At 37.2% G+C, this 25,597-nt stretch overlaps 1 protein-coding gene across 1 annotated transcript in view; it reads left to right on the forward strand.

Annotated features, from left to right (window-relative positions):
* The window catches only part of STARD9 (StAR related lipid transfer domain containing 9), an 80,921-nt gene that overhangs the window by 32,016 nt on the left and 23,308 nt on the right, over window positions 1–25,597 (forward strand). Inside the window, exons 7-20 of the mRNA XM_062495368.1 lie at window positions 1,944–2,013; window positions 4,266–4,338; window positions 5,222–5,289; window positions 6,214–6,311; window positions 6,530–6,718; window positions 7,129–7,226; window positions 8,794–8,871; window positions 9,603–9,677; window positions 10,163–10,342; window positions 13,632–13,683; window positions 14,554–14,691; window positions 15,492–15,574; window positions 16,587–16,690; window positions 18,784–18,831. Coding sequence (XP_062351352.1) covers window positions 1,944–2,013; window positions 4,266–4,338; window positions 5,222–5,289; window positions 6,214–6,311; window positions 6,530–6,718; window positions 7,129–7,226; window positions 8,794–8,871; window positions 9,603–9,677; window positions 10,163–10,342; window positions 13,632–13,683; window positions 14,554–14,691; window positions 15,492–15,574; window positions 16,587–16,690; window positions 18,784–18,831 — 1,354 coding nt within the window. The remainder of the gene's footprint in view (window positions 1–1,943; window positions 2,014–4,265; window positions 4,339–5,221; window positions 5,290–6,213; window positions 6,312–6,529; window positions 6,719–7,128; window positions 7,227–8,793; window positions 8,872–9,602; window positions 9,678–10,162; window positions 10,343–13,631; window positions 13,684–14,553; window positions 14,692–15,491; window positions 15,575–16,586; window positions 16,691–18,783; window positions 18,832–25,597) is intronic.

Consider the following 25,597-nt stretch of genomic DNA (forward strand, 5'->3'; position numbering starts at 1 on the left):
AAACTTCTCCCTCACAGATGGTTGCGCTGTTAAGGAATCAGCCTCTCTTAAATCAGGAAATGATGCAATCTATTTTATGACTCTGAGACAGATTTCTGGGGGAGATCCTTTCTTACTCCAAGGCAGATTTCTAGACGAGCAAGTGGTTTTGATCTTTCTATGGGACTTGAAGATGACCTTTATTTTTTCAGGCAGCCAACAGAACGCTTCATCATTTCTTTTCAAGAAACATTTAAAATACTTTATTAACCTTATTAAAAAGTTAACTGTTTTAAACTCTCTGCTAGATTCACAATTCCAGGGCTTAGGGAAATGTAGGCGGGTAAGAATTTCTTCCTTGCCTTTTTTTTATAATGGTATTTTTATTCAGTTAAATAAGACCCTGAAAAGGGGTCTGGGAAAACAATGTATGATAGTTTCCATATTCTGAGCTTTGAAGATCCCAGTGCGGCTGGGAAAATAATGGGCCTCTTTCTCAAATGGAAAATATGATGACTTCTGGAATAAATGTGTTGTAAAGAGACACTAGAGAGCAAAAGAAATGCTTTTGTTTGAAAATCATCCTATACTTTGTGTGTGTGCAAGTGTTCATGAACGCACTCTGCGGTAAGGGTTTTTTTAAGATGTGTGGGTGATCCAAAAATCTTTTTTTTTCTTTATTTGTATCAGTTATTAAAGGTTCTAAAGTAAAATTCCTTCTTTGTCTTAGGTTTTTCTTTCATTTAGAGTTAAGCAAGCTGTTATCATGAAAGGATAGACTCTAACAATATCAGAAGTACCTGCTTTAGTCTTGAATTTAATATTAATCTTGACTTACATTCTAGCAGTAGACAGATTATTGGATCCAAATAATTCTATATTTTTTTCAGTACTTTTCCTTCACCCACACTTTTGTGGTCCGTACTAAAATAATCCAAACCTAAATCTGTGGAGGGAGAGGAAGTTGCCCTGGATTCCAACAGTGAGATAAAAAAATTCTGCGCAGAAATGTTCTGCTGACTGTGGTATGACAAAGACTTGCTTCAAACTCAGGTGTTCTTTAAGGAGCCAGTGCAGCACAAATGATAAATAATCCTCGGTGATGAGGTATATTAAACTGGATTTTTGGGAAATAGGAGCCTGCTGAGGATAATTTCGTGCTTGTGCTGGAATTTGCATTTTGCCAGGAGCTGGCAGTGCCTCAGCACAGCAGCACATCGCCCTCCACTGGGCCCCTCTTGGTCATGACCACCCCTCCAGCACAGCAGGCTCTGAATGTGGGTGGGATTCCTTCTTTGGGGGGTTTTCCCCCTCCTTAAAGATAAAAATCAAAATTTAAAAACAAACAAATAAAAACCAACCTGAAAACAAACTGAAAGGAGAAGACAAGAAAAGGTTAGATGATTCATATCATTATTTGGGGAGATCCTTCAAAAAGCCCTCTGAGGAGAAAATTGCATGAAGATTCCCAAGTGCAGGCTAAAGCCTATTTAACTAAGTGGTAAATATTCACTGGAATTGGTTCCTACTTCAGTTAGTTGTGTGAGCAAAGCCATCACCCAGAGGCAATGCCCAAAAAAATTTTTATAGGGTCTGTACCCGAGCAGAAGCAGTGACATAGATGAAGATTTATTATGGACTTAAGAGTTATACTGGTTTGTAAGTACCATGGTTGTGCAGATGGAAAAGTTGTTATCTTTGAAGGTATGAGGTGGGGTTTTTTTACACGAATGTCACTGCATCAGAAGAATGAACTAGGATTTTTTACTTAACTTTTTAAAAAATGAAATAGTTGTGTTTTTAAATGAAATTTACTCTAGTCAAGAGACTACTTGTACAACAGACTGTCATCTCCTTAGATGAACAGAACATCCTTATTCTCCTGATGTTGGGTAAACTGTTGGATAACTGAATGAAACTTCCTGGGAAAGATAAGTATTTAACTCTTCTTGAATCTTTGGCAGGTTTGACTCAGCATTTAGTTACAGACTACAAGCAAGTTGTAAAACTTCTAGAAGAAGGAATAGCTAAAAGGTATTTTACATAACAAACCAGCTCCATCTGTATTTAATTCTTTTTTCACTGTGTGTTGATGTCATTGATGTTTATTTTACTGACCGAGTTGCCAGGGTTTTGTGATGACAGGGTGCCAGAATTGGTGATCCTGCATATGACACACACATGAGATGCTACCTGTCATCATATTGTCCAGAGCAAGAGCTACAAGCACTCATGAAGTTGTTTCTTCAAAACTGATCCTGTGTTGACTTACCCACAAAATTCCACCATCTGTCTGTGATAAAAAATTCAAGCCAAGAAAACATTTTGCAGTAAACAAACATCTGTTTTTCCCCTTTGCTTGCTCATGATACTTTAGACTGGATAGCTTTCAACTCACTTCATCCTGTAATTCAGTGATTTAAAACTGCTGAAAGTGTAATGTATAGTTATTTGTTTTCTAAAAGTACTTGGTTTACAATTATTTTGTTTTATTTCTATAAGTTCCTAGTCCAAATTGTGTGTTTGCTGTCAGTGAACTGTGGGATTTGGAACACTGGTGAAGCCAATGATTTTGGCTCTCATTAGTTAAGACACTTTTTAATAAGGAGATTTAAATATCTTTACGGGTACCATTACAGTAATGGAAAAGAGTTATATTTGAAATGATCCTCCAAATTATAATCACAGTTCCAAAATTGATATTATATCTTATAATATTAGTAGACAAGATTTTAGAATAACAATGATGCTGAGAAGTACATGAAAACTAAGCTGCATTATCACAAAAAAACCCCCATATAATATACGTCTGGGTTAAGTTTTGCTGTTTCTCCTTGTAGCAATTAATAGATGCAGCTTTATGATAAAAAGAGACTGTTTCAGTACAACAAAAGTCCAGATGAATACATGGGTTATGTGGGTTGTGAGTAATTGAGATGTGAACTTGCTCTGTAACTGCCTTGTGTATTGTTGGAGGTGAGGGGTATTAACACTTCCTCCTCCAAATCTTGGAGCATTATCTTTTCTTCTTTTACTTTATAAACTTTGGCGCTGTGCCCTTACATTCTCTGCCCACTGTAGAGCTGTTTTCTGTCTTCTGCCCTTTACCTACTTGTTTGTCTTTCTCCTCCAACATCTGGAGACTAGTTCATGCTCTCCTGCTGCCTCAGCTTTGGCTTGCTTATAATCACAATGTGCCCAGCTGCCTGCAGCTTTTGTCAGTGGCCACTCACACTGTGAGTGTGACTGTGGAGGAGGTGTAGGAAGCAGAGAGCCACGGGGAGGGGAGTCCTGACTTTGCCCTCATGCCCTGGGCACTCAGCAGTGTACACACAGCTGCAGTTCTCTGCTCTCTCGCGCTACTGGTCTTTGCAGTGCTCTGACAGCTGGCCTTGCATTGAAGTATGGTACCACAGTCCTTTTCTGGCACTACTAAAATTACTATTGTTGAGGGCAGGCTTGGCAAAACTGATGATAAAGGCTGCAAATACAGCTGATGCTCAAGTCAAGCTCAAAGGAGAAAAACCTGTGTCCTTGCTTTTGCCCTAGACAAAATCCTGCTTTCTTTGGGTTTTTCTAAATAAAACAATAAAGATGGTAGATTTTCCAAAAGTTTGCATTACAGAGGCAGTGGGAGAGTCCTGCTGCTCCTCATTCTGTGAACAGTTCCTGCTTGCCAGAGTGCACTGGGTCAGAGCACGAGAGGCGTTTGACTGCTTTGTCCATGCCAGAGAGTCAAGAAAGTGCCACGCAGAGAATTATTATGTAACAGTATTCATTTTCACCCACTCACATGGGTGGACTGGTTAGTCTCATTGGACTCCTCTAGCAGTGTAAAAGAGCTTTATCAGGGTAAAGGAGACCCAGAAGCAGTGTATGAAGGTTTTTTAACCCTTTGGAAATGCCAAGGGATAAAAATGGGGACAAATGGAGGAGATGTGCTGGGCTTGTACACTGTGTATTGGGGATGAGCTGTTTGATGCTGTTGCTGGCTGCACTTCCCTGCTGTGTTCCCTGCTTATGCCACACCTTATACCCGTGCTGTAAGGCTGCTTTAAGATATCTCCTCATAGTGCTGATGGTGGAAAAAACCACCTCTAATTGATCCTCAGTTTCCACCCTTCCTGTTCTCTGCCAAATGCTCAGGGAGCAGATCCAAGAATGCAGCCTACCATATTCTCCAAGTTTCACATTTTTTTAATTTATCTGCTATATTTGTTGATTTTGATTTCCCTGAATACAGGGAAGTAACCCTTTGTAATTGAATGGTTTGTTCTTCTTTCTAGAATCACAGCAGCTACACATATTCACAATGCCAGCAGCAGATCCCATGCTATCTTCACTATCCACTACACTCAGGTTAGCTAAAAATAACCCGACTTCCTCTTCACTTTCAAAAGCATTGTTCACTGTGTTGTGCATTGTTTACTTGTCACCATTTTGTGTGGTTCGTAGTAATGGTGGAAGCTGTTACTTACTTCCTTTGGATCACGCTGCAGATGTGTTGAGTGTTTATTGAAGCATTCTGTTCCTTTGTGCAAGCTTATGGTCAGATGTGATGCCAAAACCTCACATTTGAAAGAAATGTTTTCAGTTTTAATCAGCCCTTTGAAATGCAATAACCCCTCTCAGATGCTGTGAAAATTACATGTGAATATGTTTGAGGTTATGTTTTATCACACTTGTTTAGGATTCTTAATTGAAGTACAGCATTAGTTTACACCAAAATTTTGTATCTGTCCAGCTTTTTAGATGTGCTCATCTCTTTAGCATTTGGCATCCAGTACTCTTCCTGAGACAATGCAGCCTTTCTTTAGAAGAATTACATCCTTCCCTGGCAGGGAGGTTGTTCAGTGATCCAATAGACCTTTTCTATCTCACACTTCTAACATCCTGTAATCACAGAACATTTTGGGATATTTTTCCTTAGTTTCACAAAGGGCCTTTGGAATACATTAGTGGAAAATAACTCTGCAAGGTCTGCAGGAAAGCCTTTCACAGTCTCTAGGCAGTAAAGTTGTTTTTGAGAGGAAATTGGCATAAGAGGGTATTTTCTCTGTGGGGTGAGAAAGCTGTTGAGTTAGTGGTTTGAACATAGTCAGGGGGTCAAGGTCACAAACAAAGGCAGTGAGACAGTCGTATGTACAACTCAGCTTCAAACTATAGAGCACATCAAGTTTATTTTTGTTAATTAATTAAGGGGAATAATCTTCCTTATTGATGGGGTTTTTTTTCCCTTCAGGCTATATTGGAGAACAATCTTCCCTCTGAAATTGCAAGCAAGATCAACTTAGTGGACCTTGCAGGCAGGTAATAATATACTGAAGGGAAAAGAGGTAATTTTCTCTGAAGATGCTGGCAGTACTTAAAATATGAAGTTTAATATTTTAAAATTTCATTGAACTAGCAGTAAGCCTGACTTTCTTATAATGTAACAGGGAATATAAGCTAATATTGTCTTTGTCAGTAACTCTTCTGTACTGGGTATTGGTTTTCACTGGGGAATTCCTGGGTCCTCAGAACCAATACTGTGCTGTTGCATACATTTACGGTAATTCTATTCAGCTCTGTATTCTAGTAGCTGTTGCTGTAATTACTGAATCTGAGCTTGAAAAGAGAGGGGGGAAAAGGAATGTGCTCCTCATGGCTGCCTAGCATGGGCAGGAGAAAATAGTTGTATCTCACTGTTTATGTTGTTCATATTCCAAAAGTTCTGAAGCCTCTGATCTTTGCTATGCATTTCAGTGGAGAACATGTGGTTGTGCTGGATGTGACAGAAAACAGAAAGGTGGAAGTTGTGCTGAAGAATTATAGAACAGTTATAGAAAAGGACTTTTGTTTTCTCGAGAACATAAATTACCATGCACGTATGGTCAGAGAAAGTGGCATTGAGGGAATATACAGACTTTTGTACTGAGCCAGTCTACCCTTGTGGAGTTGTGAAATGTATGTTGTTTTTTTAATTCAGAACCACTATGATCGGGTTGCCCAGCTCAGACTTGAGTTTATGTTTTTGCAGTATCTTGCACCAACAGCCTTTGCTCATGGTTGTTTGGACTTTCTGAAACAGAGGGCAATATAAAATATTTGAACTATGTGGGTTTTTTAATTGCAAATCTCATAATTTCTGGGGTTTTTGTATTGCTTGACAATACATAATGTTTTCATTTTGACTGTATAGTGATAATCAAGCATTTTATTTTACATTGTCTTTTTCATGCTTGCCTACTACAGTGAAAGAGCTGATCCCAGTTACTGTAAAGATAGAATTACAGAAGGTGCCAATATTAACAAGTCATTAGTTACACTTGGAATTGTCATATCCACTTTAGGTAAGCACATTAGTTCATTATATTGAAGGGTATTGATAAAAAGCATATGAGTCACTCACCGTGTGTTGAGTGCAAATGTTAATTTGCATTTACGTCAAAAAGCTCAACAGAGCAGCTATGCTGTGTCTTCATAAACTGTAATGACATCTCAGAAAATTAAGTAACCATGACGGAAAAAAACGACCCCTTTCCTGAGCTCTGTGGTATTTCTCCCTCAGCACAAAATTCTCAGATGTTCAGCAGCTGCCAGAGCATTAACAGCGTGACGAGTGAGGGGGAGAGCAGCCGTGTGGACAGCAGCAGCAGTGGGAGCAGGCGGCCGGCTTACATCCCCTACCGTGACTCCATCCTCACCTGGCTGCTGAAGGACAGCCTGGGGGGCAACTCCAGGACCATTATGATAGCCAGTGAGTTTGGTTTCTGTTAATTGTTTTGCATTTTACAGTACATTGTGCCTTTAATATACGCTTCTACTGCAGTGAGAAGACAGCTGTAACACTTAGAATCTGTCCTTGTAAAAAATTTCATAAATACTTCATAGAATACTCAAGGAAACAAAAATGCATGCTGATTGTGCATTAAATTATGTTTAAGAGTCTTACCAAGGTCATAGCTTTGACTTTAGGTGATTCATTCAGTTATAAATACAATCTGGAGAAGACATTCTCTGTGAGCTTAATGAAATAACCCTAGGGTTATTTTTATGTTTTATCTTTTAAAGAAGCAAGACAAAAAATAATAAAAAAAAAACTTTTTGAAAAGTGATGGGTTGAACTGAATGCTTTTAAAAATTGATTCATTTGTTTTCTGTCTGTAGCTATCTCACCTGCCAGCTCCAGCTACAATGAGACCATGAGTACCTTGAGATATGCTGCAAATGCCAAAAATATTATTAACAAGCCCAGAGTAAATGAGGTGAGGCCTTGAGTTCTGCCTAAGGTAGCCTATGCAGTCACAATTTGTCATCTTCTCAGTACACAAAATAATGAAGCCTTTAAATACATGGGAATAATTTTGGCCACACAACTCAAACTTCATTCATTGCCTGCTCTAGGAATGAGCTGTGACTTTATGGCAGATTCATTTGTTTGATTATGCAGAGGTCCTTCACAGGCTGCACAAGTTAAAGGATGGCAGAGTATTAAGGAGAGAGTCAGGTGCTGCACTGGAGGCCTGAATTCTATTGCTCCCTCTGCCATCCCATTCTTGTTCAATACTAGATGTTCAGATGCTTAAGGCAAATTTTCAGTGTGTGCTTTTTTCTCATTTTCCACACTTATGCTCAGTCCACATTTATCAAATGTGAAAAAATGTAAACTCTCTCAATCAAAGACATAGTGTTAAAACAAACTGGAGATTTTAGATATCATATTCATAAGAACCAACATTAAAAATAATTCCTGGGGAAGTGCATAACTCTGTCTTTAGCAAAATTCAAGCAGCGCATACTGACCTAGATCTACAGTCACATATGCTAGAAATTCAGAACTCTAGAATTGGTGCTCTGTAACTGAGCATTCTTGACCTGGAATTCTTCATGAGGCTTCCTTTACACATGAGCTCATAACCTAAGGACTGAATCTCAGTGCATGTATTTAAGGAATACACAGTGAATTTAGGTTTCAAAAATAGTCTCGATTCCAGGCATTTCCTAATATTTAATACATTGACTTTACAGTTTTAGTAGTATTCTTTTGTGATTTGGCATGACAGTTTCAAGATTTTATTTTGTAGATGGAAGGATAGAATCTTAGAGTTTTACTTCACTATTTGTTTTCCCACTATTTGCTTTCCCAACAATACTCTTAAATTTGAGCAAAAGGAAACCCTTCTAATCCTAGGTTTCCCAAATTTAATTTGCATTTTATTTACCAGTGCCTATAAGTAGTTTTCACACATCAGTAGTAGCAGCAATTGTGTGCTTGGTTTTGCCAGCAGCAGCTCTCAGCTGAATTTGTCTGAAATATCTGTAAAAGCTGTTTTCCAGAAACTGCCAGTGCAGAAACGCTTACTCTGAAGTGAGATAAATGCCTCCACACCAAGCAGACAGGAAAATCTTTTATGTATAAGCTGTAAGGGCTTTTAATATCATCCTGGATGACATTCTGACTTCATCTCCTCTAATCGGATTTTATATACTGGAATTAAGTAACAGCATCTTTCTTATGTAATGTGACTATTCTGAAGGTAAATCCTTAGAAGTAGTGATGTATCCATCTAGTCATGATGGGAACAAATGCTATGGTAGGTCTGTGTTCAGAAGAGATATGGAAAAAAGTTTATGGTAAAAGAGAGTCTATCAAAGATGAGGACACCTGTTGCTAGCTGTACTTCTCAAGGGCCTGGCAGAGTGAAGAAAGGAGTCTTGCTGTGAGTTTGCCTATTCTCTCTTCCTGCCTGTTGGAATATTTCTACACCGATTTCTTCAGCTGGAGTTTTTTTAAGACTGATTTTTCCAACAGTCTGTGTCTCAATGTTTCAGGATGCAAATGTGAAACTGATCAGAGAACTGAGAGAAGAAATTGATAGGTTGAAAGCTATGCTGATGAGCTTTGAACTGGTATGTAGCAACATTTCCCTACTGGAGCTTTTGTGTTACTTTAGGTAGCTTACTTTCATCTCATCTGTTTATCTTTCCATGTTTATTGTAACTAGAGAGAAATGAAATTGTTCTCCAGGTGATTTTCCAATTATAAGGTTAATTGCTTTTCTGTAATTTCTTCTTTCTGTCACTGTACTGAAGAACCTGAAGTATCAGTAGCCATGTAATGATTCAAAAGGATTTCCTTGCCTGTCTTTCATCAAGTTGGATCATTTACCTGTCTAGAAATACCATGAAATAGAAATATTTTATTTTTAAGGGTATGGAAGCTTCAAGAGATTAATTGATGTTTCACACTTCCTGTATGCTCTCTCCCCTCAAAAGAGCTGTGAACATCTGAGAGCCTTCTCAATGCAGCTGACATCCCTGGTGTTGTTCTCTGTTGGAATAATAATAGTGTCTTGGTTTTCCAAACTGTGGAGAGAATGTTTTACTGAGAGAGACAGAAACTACACTTCAGGATTTATTTACTCAGAACTATCTCTCAGTTATTGCTTTTTCACCAGTTCTTTATGCCAAAAAAATTGTATGCAATAGCTAGAGAGATGCAGGCTAGATACTAGCATGTGTATTTTGTCTTTCCTTCTCTTGACTTCCTCACCTTGAAATGCTGCAGAGTGAAAGAACATGCCTGCCAGTTGTGAGTAAGAAAACTAACCTGTAGATCTTGGTGGCTGTTGTTTGTACAGAGAAATTCCAGTCCCTCTTGGAGTGATGACAGGGATGGCAATCTGACCGAGCTGGTCCTTCAGAATGAAATGAAGGTGTGTGTGATTTACCTGATGCTGGAACTAGGGGATAGCATTGCTGTAGTTGTGAAACTACAGTGAAAACTCCTTTGTGTTAATCCTTTCCTTTTTGCTCAGCAGATGCAGGAAACTGCTGTCCTTAATTCATGTTGAGTGTGCTTTACCAGTTTGTGACAAAAGTCTTGTGTCCTTAATGGGACACAGTCCATTGTGCATCACTAAGCCTGCACAATCTACTTCTTGTTTGAAAGCTGTCTCAAGATATATCACAGCAGTCATTATACACAGTCTCTCCCTTCTAACATAAACTCCAATTTATTCTTATGACATTATTGTACACTTACCAAAATTACTGAGAATATTTGATCACTGCTAACCTGGAGAGGTTTTGCAGACTTTTAAGTTTTGCCAAATGACAGGCAAAATAATTTTTTAGCATGATCAGAAAGAAAAATTAGCTTACTTTGTAAGTGAAACTGTTCTCTATCCTATTCTTTAAGATTGAGCAATTGACCAAAGACTGGACAAATAAGTGGACAGACAGGAAAGCCATCATGAAAGAATACAGTGTGGACATCAACAAAGAAAAAGCTGGAGTAACAATAGATTCTAATTTACCTCATCTAATGGCCATGGATGATGATATCCTCAGCACGGGAGTGGTGCTGTACCATCTCAGGGTGAGATATGGTCACTTGTCTTATTTTACCCTTTAATTTGAAAATATTTGTCTTCTTTGGAAATGTAGGGTGGTTAGGGTGACATTACAACAACAGCTATCAGGACATGAAGGTTGCAGTTCACAAGGCATAATGGGGGGGAAAAGCAGAAAATGACTGGAAATGGAGAAGAATTCATATATGAGTATATTTTGACCTTTTATGAATGCATGTGCAAAGTATTTGAAATTGTATTACAAGAAAAGCAAAATATTTAAATTAGTCCATGAAACATGATGGCAGTTATTTGCTTGTATATGTGGAAACATAAAGGATGGTGCTTAAAGTATTCCAGACACGCTGCTCCAAATTTTATTATGCATTTTTATACTTAAGTCTGGAATATTTTGATATAGATTTTATTGTTGAAAATTAAGTATCTGTCTACTAATAAAAAAATCTTTATCTAGATTTTGTGGTAGCTGACAGTTTGAGGACACAGGGTTTTTTATTCCTCTTAAAAATGACAAGAAATAGTTAAAACAGAAATATTGCATTTTGGAAGAGAAGACTGATTTTTCTCGTGCCAACACAAAGAAATTGTACCAGATAATTATTAGGGACCAAGTATTTATGTCCAGTCCTGATCAACATGCAACTTCAACTCCTCAACATTAACAATAAATATTTATTGAAAGAACTATTAAATGCTAAGCTACTACTTAAATGTTTTTCTGTCATGTGCCATTGGGGGAAGATCAAATACTTTCCCATGCTAATTTTGAGAAGACCTAATTTAAATGCATTCATTTTAATGGCATAACCTGGTTTGAAGGGTCACCCTCTGAAGTCATTCTTTACTCTTCACACTAACATCACTAACATCTTTGTCCCTTCTTTCTTTGTTTCTAGATGCTGCCTTTTCTTTTCTTTGTGCTTTACATCTTTTAGTCTCTGGTGTCTGTTACCTTCATCTGAACAGCAAGAAGGTAAAACATTAGTGATTCCTTATAAATTAGGGCTTCACCATATAACAGTTCTTTACATTGTACTTCTAGAGAGAGGTCACAGCAGAAGTTTTCAGATAATGCAAAATAAATATTGTGTTACTCTTTTACTCCCCTGTTATTTCATAGCATAAATTGCACTAATCGATGCTATGCCTTTGCTTAGCTTTCTGGTTATCATTAATAAAAGATGTATGTTTTCCAGTGATCTAGCTGACCTTTTTTGCATAGCTTAAAAATATGCAATTTGTGTATTGTTTCAATAAAAGGTGTACTTCATAACCTTTTTTGAAAGTTGGAGTATTTCCAGAACTGAAGGGGTAAAGCAGTCTTACTCTCTATGGCTCTGTAATGTGCCTAGGAATTCTACCCCTAGTCATGAGACTGGCCAGAAAAGGCAACACTGTAAAAACACTTCACCAGATGTGGAGATGCAATTGGGATGTGCTCAGGTCAGGTTTTGCAGTCATTTCATCTGAAACATCTTTCCCTTTTCCAGGTGGAACACTCAAATGAGGAAAGAGTATAAATAATTATCTCAAGAATAGCATTTTTTAAATGAAATCGTCATGGTTCTGGGATATGGTTATTGTTATTTTGTTTTCTCAGGCTGAGTTGGATTGCTTGTATCATATCTGTACCCTTGGTCTCACCTGCAATTTTCAGTTGGATTTAAACTTACCCAGAATGACTCCACTGACTGGGATGCTGCTGTGAATTTCCTGAGCCAATACTGCTGTAATGCACTTTTCTAAATTAAATTGTATTACCAGAGAGTTAATTCAGCAACTTGGAAAAGGTTTCTTCTGGAATTACAATAACTATTTCATACCAAAGAAGAAGATAATTGGTAAAGAGAACTTTTAGGAGTTGGTTTAGTTCTCTCTGAATAAAATACATGTTGTTAATTCACTTGATTGAGTGACACAAGTCAAAGGCCATATGGACCATCAATTTTCTCGAAGTTGTGGCCAACCCAGCTGGATATTTTGCAGTTGAGTCTGCTGAAGGTTAAACTGACATGGGACTTGGTAATTGCTTCACAGCAGAGGCACAATGCAGCCTTCAGCCTCTCCAGCAAATGAAGTCTCAGCAGGGCTGATGCCTGAGGGATCTGTTAGCTGGTTCAGACAGCTGAGCTGTGTGAGGAGCTTTGTGATAACCATTCCCTTTCTGTCCAGTGCACAAACCCACTGTGATTTACCCATAATTACCCAGAACTGGGGCACCTTGAACAAGTGCACAGCTTCTGTTTTCCCAGTCTTCAGGCTTCCAATTACTACTTCTTTCTTGATCTTTAGATCTAGGCTTTGCAATAGCTTGGAGCAGAGATTATATTCAATTGGTTCTAATTTGAATGCAAAATTACATTGTTTACTGCCCATAATTAATTTTAATATAACCAAAAGTCTTGCCAGTAAAGTAATTTTAGACTGCATTTATCAATAACTTTAGCATAAGTAATTACAGTGTTTCTTTGGAATTGGGAAATTATCTTGCTTTGTTTTCCTTTGAAAAAGCATAGAACTGGTCAGGGAAAGTAATAGACAGATGGTAAATTAATTGCCCTTTTTTGGCAGTTTTTTTCATGTGGTAGTGTGTAAATTACTCTTTTTATTGGTATTTGAAGGCAACCATAAAACTACTGTCTCACCTCCACTGCTGACCTATAATATGGTTCCTAGGCAGTTCTTTTCTTGGAAGTTCCTGAATCTTCAGGCTTGGGAACCTGCCCACATAACATAAGAACCAGGATGACTTTTCATAGATGTCATTTAAGTTTCAGAAAAAAAGTTCTTTGTAGTTAGGATGAAGAGTTCAAAATGTATGACAAAGTGCCCTTACAAATTAGGAATTCGTTTATTTTTAAATTTGAAAAGCCTGGATAATTGGAAAATAATTTTGCAGCTTCTCTCTTTCTGTGTGGATATTTATTGAAAGAATGTTCTCATTTCTATAAACACCAAGTCTCACTGTAAAAGTTCAAAGCATCAGGATGCATGTTCATATTCAAAATATTGGTCCCAAGCACAGTGCAAACATCATCCACTGAGGGTTACTTTGTCTACTGGATTCATAGCAGCTGACTTAGCTGCAGGATGAAGAGTAATTGCAGTGCTGAGGGGGACAGTGGGCTGAAATATTACAAGTACACAGCGTTTACTTGAAACAATTTAGTTGTGTAGAGGCAATTTATTTTAAGTGTTTGCTAAAATGATGTACCAAAGCTTTCATAAGTAGTAAAAATAGTCTTTTTTTTTTTTCTGTAATCAATTTTTAAGTTAGTTTTTTTCTTGTTTTAGGAAGGAACAACCAAAATTGGAAGAAGTGACGCGGACCAAGATCAAGACATTGGTAAGAGAATGATATGACAACTTATTTTGTGATATGGTCTGGTCAAACAAAGGGTTTATATCTGTCATGTGCAATAGCTAGGTAGTGGAAGGTAAGTAGAAGACATTAAATATTAATGTTTGCTAAAATATATGATTATTTTTTTTGTTTAAGAGGCCAAAAAGTCAGCAGACTTAAACTAATTGGGATCTCTTTAGAATTTTCTTCTCACTTGTAAAATGCTACATTGAAGTTTAAAATGGCCATACTCTTTCATCCATATTCTCAGATATTCTATCCTAAACCAGTGGCACAGGTAACCACAAGATATTTCAAATGCTTTTCAACTCTACTTGTTCAGAATATTTTAGATATAAAGTCCAAATTATTTAGAATTTGTCTTATTTAATTTAGTTTCTGCTTTTAATTTTAGCAGTCCATCTCAGGAGCCAGATACTGTGATAGAGAACTGAAACTTTATACTGAAATTGGAAAATCTGTGGAATCTCACCTTTTTTAAGTTCTGCTAAGCTTGCTTATGTTTGATTATTTATTGCCAGTAGGTTAGTGAATCATGAACAATTAGTGCCATTTTTCACTAAGAAAATTCAACATAATAGAAGAATATGCATGTCAGCTCACAAATGCAAAAGTGATATGTAGTTCTCCAGTAGCAGAAACAAACAATCTCGCTATTTTCAATAGTGAGTTTCAATAGTAAGTATTTTCTGTGATTAAGTATTTACTAGCAGTATTTAATATGTCCTTGTTTTGCACATGATATGGTTCTCTGGGGTATGCATAGTGTCAAACAGTATGTGGTACTCCATTCTGAGGACAGGTGGGCAAACCCAGCCCCTTCACCAGGTGAGATAAATGTCCACGTTGTAGTTTTGCAGGGACAGTGGATTGAGAGGAATCACTGTTTGATAGAGAACCACTGTGGGGTTGTGACACTGCGGCCGGTCCCAGGCGCGCGCTGCTCTGTCAACGGGTGTGAAGTGTCTGGATCCTGTCGTCTGTCACAAGGTAAGGTTTGTTTTTTCTGGGAATGAACCCACCTTATCACTGCAGTTTGGACCTAGAATTTACACAACTTGGGCAGATCTACAAAAGATACCTCCCTGCTGCCAGCTCCACAAGGTTTGCTCCGTGGCTAGAGCTGGGACAAATAAATTGAGTACCCCACAGAAGTAAAACTAAAACTTTGGTGACGATGTTCTGCCTTCTTTTGGCAACAGTAGTCTGTAGGTTTCTGAAAAGGGAAGATGTGTAGTCAGAAACATTATTGTGGAAAATAGACTGACTCTAAGCCAGCTGGCCACTAAAAGGGGTTTTGGCAATTAAATAATATGGTTGAAACAACCTTCAACTTTTTCACAGCGTATTTAGATGGAAGGTGGTAGCCACTAAGTCATAGGCTATGATGAATGAATTCAGATCAAATGGATTGAGCTTTCATACTTTTATGTTCTTTGAAGTAACAGTCCAGCTTCTGGGAACTTGCAGTGATCTAGATTCTTAAAAATATAGTGTAAGAAGTTTTTGTCAGTGGGTTGGTTGTGGTTTTGGCATGAAGTCATGCTGGCCTTCAATCTGAACAGGGAATTTAGAGTTATGTTTAGTCTGAAGAAATCTTCAAGGTTAGTTTGCATGGATGCTGTCATTACAGATTGATAGCTCTGCCATTCCATAGTGGCAAATTTTAAAAATAGTTCTCTGTTCTGTGATTTACAGAAGGTTGTTGGTCAGATTTTTCTTAACCTACTATTCTATAGCAGTTTGATGAATTATGTCTCTGTAAATGTCTAATTATTTTTGTTTCACAGGGGCCCTTGTTGTTCTTGGCAAATCTCATAAGTTTAGATTCAATCACCCAGCAGAAGCTGCTGTCTTAAGACTAAGAAGATCGGTAAGTTCTTAAACTGTTTTTCTCTCCTATTTTTTTTCCTTTTTTTCTATTTTCTTTTCTTCTTAAAAGCCAGCCTGATAAAGATAATATTTCATCTCATCATCATATTCACTTGCTTCATTTCCTCTATCTAATGGTCTGTAGTGACACTAAAGCTTTTGTGGGAGGACATTAACACTTCCTTCAGATGTGCTTAGCAAAAGATGATGCAGATCCCTTGAATAATTTAGTGTTTCCTATTTCTAGTCATGACTACAGTAGGATTGAAACAAAAAGGCAGAATGCTGCAGTGAAAAGACCAGTTAAGAATCTTTCCACGTTTTTTAATTTTTTTAGTTATCTTCCATCTCTGTCATTTCACTGTCTTGAATGAAGAAATGGAAAATTATGGGGTTAAGTACTTAAGTGTTGATGACTCTGAAAGCAGTTAATTGTTACATACATCAGAAATAGATAAAATGTTTCTTGGTGTGTTACAATCAGGAACTAATTGCTATTAGATATTATTTGGTTGGCTAGTTCAGTAATGTTTATGAAATTAGGTAATTCTTAAAATGGCTGACAAATATAACTAAAAACCTAATTTTAAAAAAATACAGGTTTTCTCATTTAGGAGTTAACCATATTAACAACTGATATCGGCAAGGGACTACATTTAAAATGGATTTTCATTTACTAACGTTTTATAATTTCCACTCTTCCATCCTTTTGTAGTCACTTCAAGATAAGGCTCTTAACCTCTGTTTGTTTTCACTCTTAATTTCTTGATTAATGAAACATGCAGTACATTCAAATAGAACTGCAACAAGAGATACACTCAGTGACAAATACTTAGCAGTTTTGCTAACTATCAAAGACTAAGCAGAAGTGTGAGATTATAAACTCACATGGGAGGTGTTATGCAGCTTTGCACACAATACTTAACAATGACAGTACTAACGATACCTTGGCAGTTCCTGGGTTGCTGTGATTTTTTTTAAAATTCCTCTCCTGTGTTTTGTGCTTTCTGTAGATTAATGAAACTCCACGCTCTCTGAGCTGTGGAGCTTTGGACTGGCTCAATTTGGATGGAAGTTCAATCAGTTCTCCACACTATATCCTTTCTTCTCTCTACAAGTAAGTTTAAAACTTTAAAAAAAGCAACTGAACAAACAGTGTCTCTCGTGGGATGATGTCTGAAATAAGGGACTTGGTTCAGACAAAAGTAAACTCTATACAAAGTAAGTCCATCATATTTTTAAGTAGTCAAATAAAAATGTCAGGGAAAATCCATTGGCCAGCCAACAAATACAGAGCATTAAGATTTAAAAGCAACAAACCTCGAACCTGCAAAATCATTTATTGATGCTCAATTAAGAATATGCCTCAGATGAGACTGTCAGCCTTAATTCAGTTCACTTGGACACCTGCTTTACAGCTAATCTATAATTTTTACAATATCATTGCTTCAATGCACAGAATGGCCTTTTCAGGATATGATTTAACCAAGGTAGTTATTGCCAATTGACTTTCACTGCTATTTTTTTGTGGAAATCAGGTTTGTTCATAAATCCCCTTTAATTCAAGTCCTCATTGAGCCCTTCATCTCAGAAAGCCAAGGTAATTCCTTCTTTGTTTCTTTAACTCAGCAGTAAATAAGGTATATATTGCTTTCAAAGTGTTGAAGAGCTGCTCATACTCAGTGTTTATTGTATGTTTTTATAGCAGAGACTTTATGAAATGGAAAGGATTGGTTTGATGAAGATGATGATTAACATGTATCAGGAAAATGAGTTATGTTCTGTGTTTCAGTTCACAACAGCAAAAATAGAATATTACAGAATTAAATGTAATTAGGTTATTGTTCTTTTTTAATTCCTCTCAGCCTGGAACATTCAATTAAGCTTTTAAAGGCAAGAAACAGTCATCTTCTCATTCATACCTGCTGATGGTTCTGCTTCTTTCTAGAGTGTTTTTGGTGTGGTAACATACTGGGAATCTTTAATCTCTTTCTAGATGAAGTATTTAATCTAATTTTTATGAGCATAAAATATCTCTGTTTTAAATATCCTTCATGCTTCTAATCAAGTGGCTTGCTTTCCACCTTGTGGATAGTGTGGTTTTATATGTTCTCTTTAAGGTTTCTAATCTCTGCATTTGCTTTTCATTTGCTGCAGTGATACCTGCCTATACAAAATATTACTTCATTTTTTTTTCTTTTCTGAGCAACATTTTACACTTTACTGAACAACGTTTTACACATCATTGCTATTCTTTTTTTAGGAAAAATTACAAATAATTTAAAAAAGAAAGGTTTGTCTAATGACCTTCAAATGTACATACTAAGGTGTTCTTTATGTTGCTAAAGCATTAGTTGTGGAGCTCTTGTCACAAGTTTTTTGATGAACCTAGAAAAACCCAAAGAAATCCAGAAGCGTTATGTACAGTTTATCACACATTTGGACTTAGTTTTCCCTTTTTCTACCAGACAAAACTGCAGAATATTTTTGATTGAGTTTTTTTCCCAGACCATGTTCAGGTAGACAATATGTTTATATTTAGCAATTTTTAATCACTTGGGCAGGATGTTGCAAGCATATTACATTGCTTAAAGTTACCCTCATGCTTACGTAGAGGAATTCAGATGGCTACTTGAGTAAAAATAAAAATGGTATTTCATTTGATTGGGTTTTATCAGCATCCATCTCTTACAGGATGGATTACTTATGGTGAAAACCAGCTATTATTAGACAGTTTACAGGTCATCCTGTACAGACAAGTAGTTTTGCTCATGGAGGGGATTATGGTTGAGACATTTAGCCTAAGATCTATATTATAAGAATTAAATTATATATGTTGTGTCTCATGAAGAAAAGTCAATGTCAAGTACTAAAAGGTGTGTGTGAGATACTTTGCAAAGCATAATACAAGACTAAGTGGAGTACAGAGAGTGTTTATTTGACCACCAGTAGGAAGTCCACCCTAATGCAGGGTCTTTTCTCTGTCAGAAAAAGGTGCTTAGAAGAAAATATAAAAACAGGGAAAGCTCTGTGTGTGTGTCTTGTTCTCTGTCCCCTTCTCACTTGAAAGTTCTTGGTGCTGTCCCAGCTGCTAGAAATCTGCATCTTCTTCTACTGAAAATTACAATAACATGGTGTGCAATAGGCTTCAGTGAAGTTTTCTTGCCTTTTTTCCCAAATATTTATGATTTCCTATTTTTATTTTTGCAGTCAAAAATGTAGAAACTGTGAAGAAAACAAATGTTCTCTTGAACCAAGGTAAGGATATTAATGTGTCTAAATCATGCTGAAATTTTTCACACCTTTAGCTTTGCCTTTCTCTTGTGCTACACTGATTTCCTCCAGAAGAGATGGAAGCTAACACTTAAAGCTTTAATCCAAACTATTTCATCATACTGGAACAAGAATCTGTACATGAAGCTGATTTCCAGGCAAGGCTCTGCAACCATGTTCTTCATGTGAGATCTTGTGCACATGGTTTGCATCTTTGTTGCATGTGTAGGGTGCATTTAAAAGCCATAACTAGAGTGAGGCTTACTCTGAAGTTGCCACCAATTTCCAGCATATAAAAACCCTAAATGTGTTAGATTTTGTGCCAATAGTATGTACTAGGAATACTCATTAGTATTTGAAAATTTCTTGGATAAATTGGATTCTCTTCTGGTAAGAATAAAATCACTTTAGGGAAAAGTAAAAAGAAAAAAAAGAATACTTCCTGGGATATAATGTGGTTTATTCATGCAAAGAAGCACAGCAGCTGCAAACAGAAATAATTCAGAAATTGTTGAGTTTCTGTGGCTTTAAGTACCTTTTTCATCAGGAACTGATTGTATTTTGCTTTCTTCTGTATTTTTTATTTCAGATCATATCAATATATGTATTACAGTAATGATTATTAATTATATGAGTCTTATCTCCCATGCTGTCAGTGTGATGACATTTTTCTCATCTGCCTTTTATGGGTTGAATTACCAGTTCAGCCTTTAATTGTACTTAAAATATTTCGAGAAATGAAAGGAAAAACTATTTTTTACCACTGTACACAAATATTAAAACTTTAGGTATTGTGAGTCATTATACTCTGGTTGCTTGCTCATACACCCTACTCAGAAGAGCCCTAGTACTGCAAATTTCTGTTGCTTGCTGTCAGCCAGCAAACACACAGAAGGCTTGTGAATGCCATCAATCACCATATTACACCATCACCACAAATAAGTAGATAATCAAAGTCTTTCTGCTGCCATTGCCTTAATACCATACTGCATATAAATAAAAATTCTGATTTTATTGTCTCGCTGTTTTAAAAAAAAAAAGCCCCACAGGAGTTTTTCCATTAGAGTTCAGTGGTATTCAGCAGTACACTGAATTATTTAGTTGCTTGGAACATGCTTAAACTCTCTTTCCTTGAAAATACCAACACTGTTAAACTGGGGGGGAATTCAATACAGCATAACCAACATATTTATTAATCTAATATGGTATAGTTAACTTTTCCAACTAATACCTGTAAAATACTCTGAGTTCTCCTTAACAGCTTTCATTTGAGAATTTCAAAATGCTCTACCAAAAAACAAAAACAGGTTAAAGAAAACTTTTGCATCTATTAAAAGATACCTCAAATATTCTGTTTCACAGGGAAATGCATGGTGCCAGTTACAGCAACTCTACAATTTACAGCAGACTCGTGTATAGTGGATTAGATATTAACTATTATTATTAGCTATTAACTAACTAATTCTATATATAACTGACATTGTGAAGGGAGAACCTGTGTTAGCTGTACTAGAATTTAAAGAGGCAGCATTGGCCTCTATTGGAGAATGTGGCTGTGTCTTGTGCCTGTGACTCTTGGCCAAAAAAAAAGGTCTTTTTTAGAGATGTATTTAAAGGGGTGTCCTAAAAAAGTCATTGTTTTACTGTTATTTTGGGGGCTTTGGCAAAGTAAAAGAGGTTTTGCATAGAAAGGCTAAACAAACCATACATGAAACAGGACAAAGTGCTTTTGCTATAAGCAAACAAGGTAATCTAAAATAAAAATCTAAATGATCCTTCCCTCGATGGTAACTTCTGTGAAGGGGATCAGTATGTGTGTACATTTCCAAAGATCCCTTATTTCTAAAAGTTTCTGACTCTACTGGGCATTTTGACTGATTCCTGGCTCCCACCTCCTGCCCACCACTCCCCGACTTTTGTTTTGAAATCTGTGAGTGGCATTCCTTCGGGATGCCGGAGGAGGAGGAGGAGGCGACAGCACAAGATCTTCCTATCTCCTTCCTTGCTTTTCCCTTTGCTTTAGGGAAGAGGAGGGCGGTGTTTGGGTCCCTGTGCTGGGCAGAAGCAGATGTGGATCCTGGGCTGTGCCTGCTGCTGCTCCGAGTCCCTGCGGGAGGAGCCCGGGATTGGACACGAAAGAGGGGGTGGATAGAGCTGGAGAAGGTGGGGGGAGCTGTGTAGATGTGTATTAGTAGATAAGGCTTGTAACTCTGACTTGTGACTGCTCCCAGTGTGGGTTTTGCAAGGGTGCAAAATGCCTTGCCAACATCTTTTATTCTGCTTTAACTCTTTTTCCCTTGGGAAATGTAATTTGTGAAAGACAAATAGGACTTGAACGCTAGACAGTCGAAAAGATGGGGATGCTGACTTGACGGATGTTTCCTTTGAGAAGACTGGCAAATTTCAGCTTTTACCAGAAGTAATTGTTTTTCACTGTAGTTTCTCTATTTGAGCCTTAGGATTTTGTTGCAGCAGGTATTCAGCCTCACCACAGAGCTATTGCTGCCATAGTTACTGGAAGCTGCATTATGCTGTAGCAGCCGCCAGCCTCTGCATCAGCTGCAGAAGTGTTTGGGGAAGAGGGGAGGAGAATTGCACAATAGGATCCCAGAGAGCTGACAACAAAACCGGCTGGGAAAAATGTGGATTTACAGATGTTTCATTTAGCATGCATCGTGCAAACTTTGGAGAGAAAAATGGGATGGAAAAGCAAACCGGCAGAATTGGTATAATATGTATGTTTTCTCAGTAATTTGTCATTATCTTTAGTTTAGGGTTGGTGTCTTTTTGTTCTCATTTTACTTGCAGCTTTTAATGGTTTACTTGGAGGAGGGGATAACTGTTGACACTTCTTGCTGCGTTTGGAACGCCCATAAATCTATATGCTTTTATGAAATTCTCTGCAAAACTGCTTTTTTTTTGTATGCTGTATGCTAGAGTATGTTGATCCTGTAAAACCAAGACTTCATGTATGTCTTGATACATACAGAAATGAAGTTGTTTCACTCAGGTTTGTCCTGAGATTATTTTATTTCCTGCTAGAACTGTACTGAGTGTAGATGGCTTGTGTGGAAAAGCAGGATTATGAACTATGGCATGCTGTGGTGCTTTTTTGCTGTATCTCATAGTATTCCAGTGTTTCATGTCTAAATTTTACAATACATCTGATTTAATATGTTTTAGATGAAAAAAATTTGGAATCTCTCCTACTTATAACAAAATTTGGCTAAATTCCTATGTTAATTGGACTGATACTTGTTTTTAGTTTAGTCATTCAGTCATGTATTACACAAACTGATTGTTCTTTAAATTGCTTATTAAAGCAGTGAGGTGTGCGTGAATCTGTTGTTTTCTTTCTGGACCATTTTCATGTCATTTTTTAGTTTATTATGTTATTTCCATAGATTAGCAGAAGTGTGCTGTCATGACTTAACGTGTTCAAAGGTAGAAAGGGAGCATACTGACTTTATGTTCTTGGTTCCAGCAGTTTCTGTGAGAGACAGATCTGTATCCCAAACTAGCCAGTCATTCTGCTCTCAAAGTCAGTATTTCCCAGCCAGAGGGAAAGCATCCTCTTGCATTTGAGTATTATGTAAGTGGCTCTGTGTGGATTATCATTATCTTTTTGTTCCACTTCAGAAAACTCTCTGTAAGAAGCAGCTTCATAAAAAGGTATTTAATGTTCCATCTCTGTATTCAGACCTGGCTCTACTGTTCTGCCTGATTTTTGTTTTGTACTAATAAAAATCAGGAAATGAAGCAGAGACTGAAATAACAGCAGAACTTCAATCTGTATATATACCTGGAATAACAGGTATTTTATTACAGAGACTTAACCTTACAGAGGGAGAATTGTACCAACTAGCTACATCACCTGAACAAAAGCAGACAGAACACTGCAGTGATTGCTGTGCTGTGTTAGTTTATCCAAGGTTTAAAGTGGAGTATGGCTGTTCCTCTGTACTCTGCCTTTCTGGGGTGTAGTTATTATATGGAGCTGTGATTAATACCATCAGTTTGGCCTGCCTTGTATTCTGCCCTGTGTGCAAACACACACGGCTGTTGGAAAGGATCTCACAGTTTTGCGTTAGTTCAGCAAAAAGCCATTACCACACACGTGAGGGAATATGCTAGTGCTGCTGAGAGCAAACAGCACACTGCCACGTGCATTGCTTGTATTGCTTATTCTCTTACCCTTTATAGTGTGGGGATGGGGGTGGTTTCAGCAAGGTTGGAAAGTATGGGAAAACCTTGTGACCCTCTCACGACTGTAAACAGATGTTACCTAACCACCCCTGCGGGCATTGTTAGGTCTTTGGATTGAAACGCAGCACTGAGCAGTTTCATTTACTTAAATGTTCTGGGCTTCAGTTTGTAAACACTTTGAACTCTGGTAATTTTATGGGAAGATTGGCTGAGAGCTAAAAGTCATGGTTAGGAAGAATGAGAGACATTTTATCAGAGGAATTTTATCTTATTTTACGTACAGTTGCAGAACAAGATTCTTTCTCTACTGTTTTAGTATGATGTTTCTTTTCAGCTTGCTGTCAATGATTTACTCGGTTTCCTCAGTCTCATACAGAACAATGCTGCTGCTGATAAATTAATAGAAATTAGCTCTTCTGATATTTGACTTTCTGATGTTTGATAATGCTAATGGATCCCCATCACTTCTCTTGGATGAATCTACTTTGCTTGTGTCTCAGACTGAGCAACTCGCCCAAGGTCATGTGAGACCAGTGACAAATTTAGATTCATATTTTTCAACTTTCATACGGTCAACTTTTGTAGGAATCAGAGCTTTCATATGTCTGCTAGTAGAACAGGTTAAAGAGTATCCTGTCACGAGGCTCTGCAGAGAGGCTGTTAGCTTTAGTACATAGGCATCCAGAGGCACTCCTCCTCCTGAAGACCTTACAGACCAACATGTGAAAGCACAGAGGTCATGTAACTGCTCCAAAATCAGAAGTGTTTTGTCCCAGATCAGCACTTCAACCTCCAGATTATATGGCCGCTCCATTAGAAAACATGGAAGACGACCTCAAAGCTGCATTTACTTTAGGGCAAGTCTTCCTGGGAGCTACCCTTGAAACCACAGCTTTTCCTAAACAAAATAACTCAGATTTAATATTATGTTTGGAAAGTGGTTCTTCTTTAGTGAAACAGTCTTGCTTTAACCTCTGAGTTTGTCCCCCTGGGGTTGGTGGTGTTACAAATACCTGAACAGCTGGAAATTTGTAATTGCCATAGGAGCCTTTCAGTGCTGCAGTGTCAATTCAAACCTGCTTCAGCTGAATGAGAAATGAGGCATCCCACTTCTATTTCCTGGAGATCAATAAAAGTTTATCTTTGAGAAAAAAACTGCAAATCACAGGGTACTGGTATCTTTGTAGTCGAGTCAAGGACAAATAGATCTTGGACTTGCATATTCTCATAATTTGTCTGTGTGGGTGATAAATAGACACAAACTACTTAGCAGATGGCAGCAGCAAAGTTTGTACTGTGTTTGCACCATGACAAACAAGTGAACAGAAGATATTCTCTTTCAGCTACTCTCAGCATTCCATTTACATAAACATTAAAACAAAACAGAATTCTCTTTTTCTTATGTGAGCAAGGTTCATAGTAATATTGTGAATTAATGAAAATCTAAAGCTTTTATGTACTGAGGCTTTCCTGCTACTTCTTATGAAGTGAAATGCATGTACCATTTAAAGGTATTCCAGGAGTTTTGTAGATTTTGGCTGCTTGCTAAATTATCACGCATAATCAAGTTTTTGCTGCAGGAATGGTTGCTTTCAACACATGCTTACAGTTCCAAATTGAGATGTTAAATTATTCCTGTGTAGCAAAGGTCAAACACTCTTTTCATACAGATAACCTTGTATTGGTAGTGATTTTACAAACTGCATAATATTTCCAAATATTTCCTTTGAAATGATATTTTTGGAGGTTTTTTGACCTTAAGAGACTCTCTAGATTTTTTTTGTGCCTTTGATTGCTCTAGAAGTATAATAAATACATTATTCACTTTCTTAGTAAAATATAATCAAAGCATTTTTTCAAGACTCAAAGGTTTAATTTTCTGAGGTCATATATAACAATGCAGTGTTTAGCAGGCAAAGATCATATATCACCTTTAGAGATAATCTAACTTTAATGTTAAGAATTTCTTGATGACAGTATGTGGAGAAGTAGAATATATATTCCTTTCAGAGGGCTAAGGTATCTTGAATATTATAATGCATTATGGTAAGAATAGATAATATTTTAATTGTTGTTCTGTGTGTGCAAAATTTGGGCACACAGTCAGGAGCCAAACATCTTGGAGAAGACTGTAAAGCAGTTTTTCACAGGCTAGTCACCTCTCTGATCCCAATTCTGCTCCAAATATAGAATCAGTAAACTGATACAGTTCTTGCATCCAATGGAGATTTGGGTGATCAAGGTCTTTCCTTGCCACTGCCAGGGACTGTCAGTGTAATCCTGACAATGCCTGTAAATATTTCTAGGTTGGGGTTTTTGGTCTTAAAACAAAGAATGTTGGTCATTTCTGTAAAGCATTTTGAAGCACTTAGATGACAAGTATCTTACATAGTGGTTATAAAATTTTAAAATTTAAAAGTAACCCCCTCCCCAGTTTCATTTATGGAAGGCTACAGCAAAATGAAATGTGACTATATATTTTTTTTTTAATTCTTTTTGCTATTGTATTTCCGGCAATGGACTTAACCTGTTTCACTACTAGAGC

Source organism: Cinclus cinclus, chromosome 6, assembly GCF_963662255.1.
Source record: "Cinclus cinclus chromosome 6, bCinCin1.1, whole genome shotgun sequence".
Taxonomy (NCBI): domain Eukaryota; kingdom Metazoa; phylum Chordata; class Aves; order Passeriformes; family Cinclidae; genus Cinclus; species Cinclus cinclus.